Genomic DNA, 6,000 nt, shown 5'->3' with positions numbered 1-6,000 from the left:
TAATTTGTAAATCACAGACTTCTTTCAAATCACATTCCCAGAATAACTTTAGGTTTTATTAAAAAAAAGTGCATCCCAGCTCAGACAATGCATTAAAGATGTGAGGTGAGAGAGTGTCTGTATCCCAACCTTGAGTCAGACTAGTTCTATTTCCAAAGTGGGTGGCACAGTGGTTAGCACTGCTGCCTCACAACACTTGAGACCCGGGTTCAATTCCCGACTCAGGCGACAGACTGTGTGGAGTTTGCACATTCTCCCCGTGTCTGCGTGGGTTTCCTCCCACAGTCCAAAGATGTGTGGGTCAGGTGAATTGGCCATGCTAAATTGCCCGTAGTGTTAGGTAAGGGGTAATATGTAGCGGTATGGGTGGGTTGCGCTTCGACGGGTTGGTGTGGACTTGTTGGGCCAAAGGGCCTGTTTCCACATTGTAAGGAATCAAAGTGTGAATTTAGAAAATGTCACATGGACTGACTGCCTACAGACTTTTGTTAAAAAAAAACATACATCCGAAGGTATCTGCAAATACAAATCCGCAAGTGTAAATTTACCCCATAGACCCTCTCTCATACACATACTTTCTCTCAGACACACACACACACACACATCACACTCACGCATACACATGCACTCTCTTCCACACATACAAATCTATGGGGCGTATTTGCAGACACAATCTATTTTGTTCAAAAAGCACATGGGCAGCAGTCAGTCCATGTGACATTTTATCAATTCCTACTTTGGAAATAGAACCAGTCTGGCTCAAGGTTGAAATAGAGACAGGCTCTAACCTCAGGCCTTTATTGCATGGTCTGAGCTGGGATGTCCCTTTCTTTAAAATTTTAAGTTATTTTGGGAATGTGACTTGAAAGAAGTTTTGGGATTTAGCTATTAATGAACCAAAACCCATTCTAAATGATTAAATACTTAACAGCAATCTAGGTTTGTACAATGCATTGCAGCAGTCGTATGACACTGATCTTTTACTATAAATTTTGTGTCCTATGATCCTGCCCCACTAGCTACCTGATGAAGGAGCAGCACTCTGAAAGCCTGTACTTGCAAATAAACCTGCTGTAATCTGATGTTGTGTGTTTATTAACTTTCTGATTTAAGTAAAGACCTATTTCCAACTGACGGGCCACCAAATAGATGCTTATGTATCATACTACTATCAATAAAAATATAAATCACCAAACAAAAGATCTGAGAGAAAATCACTTTATTCCATCCTTGCAATTTGGCCTCACAATCCACAAAATTAGGTAAAGCAAAACATATTTTCCACCCAATTATATTTCTGCAGAGCTGTATCTTGTGAATGTGTGCTTGCATGTTTGGATTTGCAAATAATATAGTTTAAGTTTACATAGTAGTAGTTAATAACCCAGTTGTTACAAGATAAGTTGTTTATAATACTTCAAAGTTTGTGCGAAGATTTGTAGCTGGGGTGCTTGTTGCAGTGGTTCTGTTTGCCGAGCTGGAAGTTTTGGTTGCAAACGTTTCGTCCCCTGGCTAGGAGACATCATCAGTGCTCTGGAGCCTCCTGCGAAGCGCTTCTTTGATGTTTCTTCCGGCATTTATAGTGGTCTGTCCTTGCCGCTTCCGGGTGTCAGTTTCAGCTGTCTGCTGTAGTGATTGGTATATTGGGTCCAGGTCGATGTGTCTGTTGATGGAGTTTGTGGATGAATGCCATGCCTCTAGGAATTCCCTGGCTGTTCTCTGTCTGGCTTGCCCTATGATAGTAGTGTTTTCCCAGTCGAATTCATGTTACTTGTTGTCCGAGTGTGTGGCTACTAGGGATAGCTGGTCGTGTCATTTCGTGGCTAGTTGGTGTTCACGTATGCGGATTGTTAGCTGTCTTCCTGTTTATCCTATATAGTGTTTTGTGCAGTCCTTGCATGGTATTTTATAAACTACATTAGTTTTGCTCATGTTGGGTATTGGCTCCTTTGTTCTAGTAAGTTGTTGTCTGAGCGTGGCTGTTGGTTTGTGTGCCGTTATGAGTCCTAGGGGTCGCAGTAGTCTGGCTGTCAGTTCTGAAACGCTCCTGATGTATGGTAGTGTGGCTAGTCCTATTGGTTGTGGCATGTCCTCGTTCCGTGGTCTATCTCTTAGGCATCTGTTGATAAAGTTGCGCGGGTATCCGTTTTTGGCGAATACCTTGTATAGGTGTTCCTCTTCCTCTTTTCGCAGTTCTGGTGTACTGCAGTGTGTTGTAGCTCTTTTGAATAGTGTCCTGATGCAGCTTCGTTTGTGTGTGTTGGGGTGGTTACTTTCATAGTTTAGGACTTCGTCTGTGTGTGTTGTTTTCCTGTGTACCCTTGTGGTGAATTCTCCGTTCGGTGTTCTCTGTACTATCACGTCTAGGAATGGGAGTTGGCTATCCTTTTCTACGTCTCTCGTGAATCGGATGCCTGTGAGTGTGGCGTTGATGATCCGGTGTGTTTTTTCTACTTCCGTGTTTTTGATGATTACGAAAGTGTCATCGACATATCTGACCCAGAGTTTGGGTTGAATTCCCTAGTAGCCACACACTCAGACAACAAGCAACATGAATTCGACTGGGAAAACACTACTATCATAGGGCAAGCCAGACAGAGAACAGCCAGGGAATTCCTAGAGGCATGGCATTCATCCACAAACTCCATCAACAGACACATCGACCTGGACCCAACATACCAATCACTACAGCGGACAGCTGAAACTGACACCCGGAAGCGGCAAGGACAGACCACTATAAATGCTGGAAGAAACATCAAAGAAGCGCTTCGCAGGAGGCTCCAGAGCACTGATGATGTCTCCTAGCCAGGGGACGAAACGTTTGCAACCAAAACTTCCAGCTCGGCGAACAGTTTATAATACTTTTTTAAAAATTGACGAAGCTTTGATTTAGGACAAATGAAACTCACACCAAGTCAGGAAAATTAACAATGCTGTTGATTCAGTTGATCATTTAATGCATTTGTGATGGGACTTGATTTCCAGCATACGCCTCCTATCAGGATCCTGATAACATCCATGGTAAAGGTATGTACTATGGTGTCTCTTGGTTGCAATATGCTTTCTCTTGGTTTAGGCTTAAGAGGCGGGTGCCTAACCCTTCTCACACTGAGTAATGCAAGGCTCTAAGATCTTAGCTCACTGGGTACCGAACAGGTCTAGTCACAGTGATCAAAAGCATATCTGACTGGAGTGTTAACAACCATAGTCCACATTCAGCATCAAGATGCACTGCACAGCACAGAGAAATGGCAGGTGGTGTTTAATCTAGTCAAGTGAGATGTGATAGAGTTTGGAGGTCAATCGCAAAAGATCAAAAGGACTGTCCACTGAACCCTCAAATGTGTGAGCTCAAAGGCTTTTTTATTATTGAACAGGAAATGGGAGGGGTATCACAAGAAATCCAAGCATAATTGACTTGCTTCGTAGAACAACGATTCATCATAATGAACTTTCGCAACCACCTTGTACAATTGTGATAAAGCTATTTGGAAACACACTTTGTTTAAATAATTATGTTCAAAAGAGAAGAACATCTAGAAGCAGTCACTGATTCTCCAACAGACAGACAGTGGCAGATATCCAAGACTGTACTAATCATACCAATGGCCAGAACCTACATTGCCACAAATGCGAAACAAAGGAGCTATCGTTGACTGCCAGAAGTGACTTCTGCAGAGTCCACCTTTGGAAGCAACTTTCAACTATTTATGTTCAAAAGCCATCAAAATCAATCGAATCAGTTTTTAAACCAGAACTTAAGAGAATCTCCAAGCAAGCCAGGAAAATGATACTTAAGATAAGTCACATCTTTGTACGTTAACTTTTATCCAGATTTACTTTCAATCTTTGTACGCATACTTTAGCTAATAACAACTTGATCACTTCTCACTGGCAAGTTTCAATCAGAGTTCTGTAATATCTGTTATCTCATTTAAAGTGTAAAGCTATGTTGCTGGTTACTCTTAAATTGAAACACTCAACTGAAAAGGGACCAAGCACAAGTTTATACAGGCTCTTAGTTCACCAAGCACTCCAAGGACATTAGGTATGCATTTATAATATTAACCTCTTATTTCTGTTGGACAACACAATATACAGTTGATCTTTTTATTGTACTGCAGTGCTCATTTCAAAGATGAAATGTATGTATGAACATTTTCAGGTTATTACTTAGTACTTGTAGCTGTATAAAATGTGAAACTCCACTGATTGACATCTACTTTATCAGCGCTTTATTAAAGCTGTGTTGACTGTTGCGAAGGCACCATTAATATTTTGTGTATGCATTAAGCTGATGCTTGAGAAGATGACGCACTTATTTGGGAAGCACCATCCGACATAAATGCTCAAAACAGAACTGGAAGCCTACACAAAGTAAAGCTGATAAAAATTAGCCAAAGTCTGGTCATAACTTAAATCTCAGCATTCAGATAATAATTGTATACGATTCCATTTTTATAATGGCACTTGTGTTCTGACTACAGTATTGAAATGCATATATTTCCCTTCAAATATCAATTTCTATTTTACAACACGAAAAGTGGAGGAATCAGCTGGTTCATTACCACATTTAAAAACAGGAGAAACAGCATTTTATTTTTCCAAAAGGTAAAAAAATCAAAGATACTAACTTTTCTAATCCCAATTTATGGAGCGGATGAGAACTGTACAATATACTACTAGCTCCTTTCAGACATCACAATCAAGTCTACATTCAGAATGGAATGAAGTGGCAGACTATGAATTGTGGTAAATAATTTCTAGGCAGAATGTCTCTATTTAAAAATCAGACAGCAATACATTTGATCACAAAATATTTTAGAATTCATTTTATTAACAATATAATCACACAATAAGCTGTTTTTTTTTTAAAAGTCCTTGAAACAATGATCACTACATTTTATTTTCAATCACAGTTCCCGACATTACCAAATACATTTGCGTCTGGCTTGATCACCTCGTTTAGATATCTTCTCAACTCATCTGTGCTATCAGTCCTTCTAATTCCGGCCGAGCCTTGAACCGAGCATTGAATTCAGCTTCAGTGTGCTGTGAAAACAGCGATAAAGCAATATTATTTATCAAGTGGGATAATCAACATTACATTTTGGAAGTCAGGATTAGAGATTGTTCTTGAATTAAAGATCTGAAATATTATCCTCTTTATAACTGAACACGGGAACATTTTTCCACTTTTAAATTTTGTTAAAATTTCACAAAAAGTTAGGCTTCATGTGTGATATCTAATGCTGATAATGAGAAACTATTTCAACTTATTTCTTCAGATCTGTGAATTAAGTAGCTTTTACTTTTGCCGCAACACTTCTACTGGAGTCTACAAATATCAAAATAAGTGATGTTAGTGCAATTTTTTAAAAAAATTGATTATTATTTCCTTAATCCAACACTGGATAAATTTAGTTTTGTTCACATTCTTCTGTTAAATTTCTGGGTGCACTTAGCTAGGTTAACATTCTTTGATCAATAGGTTTGCCTTGGTAATGGAGGAAATAGCTTTGGTTAAAGCATGCCTAAGCTTTCCTTATGATTGGAGTTAGAGTTCTCTTCAGCCCACTTGCAAACTCCAGAACCAACCTGGATGAGAAATTGTGACCAAAAGAGTAAACGTTTGTAGGATGAGGGGGTTTCATCCTGCTCTGACCTCACAATGGGCACATCTCTATGAAAATGACACCATTTTTCAATGAAGCAATTGGAAACAGATAGATTTGTTACATTACATTGAACCTGGATGTCAAGACATTGAAGATGAGTAACAACTTCTGTCAAATAGTGTCTTGGAAACAGACAGATGGAATTTCAGTTTAATTTCTCATCTATAAAATTGATCTTCTTCAAAACCACATTGAAATGTCAGCTTTGATCGAAGCTTGGTAATTAAGACATGAATTACAAAATTATTATTAATCCTCATTAAACTCTGCAATTAACTCACACCAGCAAAAGTAGCTATAGATTTTTGCAAGTTGTACAGTG

At 39.2% G+C, this 6,000-nt stretch overlaps 1 protein-coding gene across 1 annotated transcript in view; it reads right to left on the bottom strand.

The window, feature by feature from the left end:
• Nucleotides 1-4,817: 4,817 nt before the first annotated feature.
• The window catches only part of mrpl48 (mitochondrial ribosomal protein L48), a 37,550-nt gene continuing 36,367 nt past the window's right edge, over nucleotides 4,818-6,000 (bottom strand). Inside the window, exon 8 of the mRNA XM_060826818.1 lies at nucleotides 4,818-5,052. Within this exon, the coding sequence (XP_060682801.1) occupies nucleotides 4,978-5,052 (75 nt within the window). The 3' untranslated portion in view covers nucleotides 4,818-4,977. The remainder of the gene's footprint in view (nucleotides 5,053-6,000) is intronic.

The sequence above is a fragment of the Hemiscyllium ocellatum genome, chromosome 6 (genome assembly GCF_020745735.1).
Source record: "Hemiscyllium ocellatum isolate sHemOce1 chromosome 6, sHemOce1.pat.X.cur, whole genome shotgun sequence".
Classification (NCBI taxonomy): Eukaryota; Metazoa; Chordata; class Chondrichthyes; order Orectolobiformes; family Hemiscylliidae; genus Hemiscyllium; species Hemiscyllium ocellatum.
This window is presented reverse-complemented; position numbering and strand designations above follow the sequence as displayed.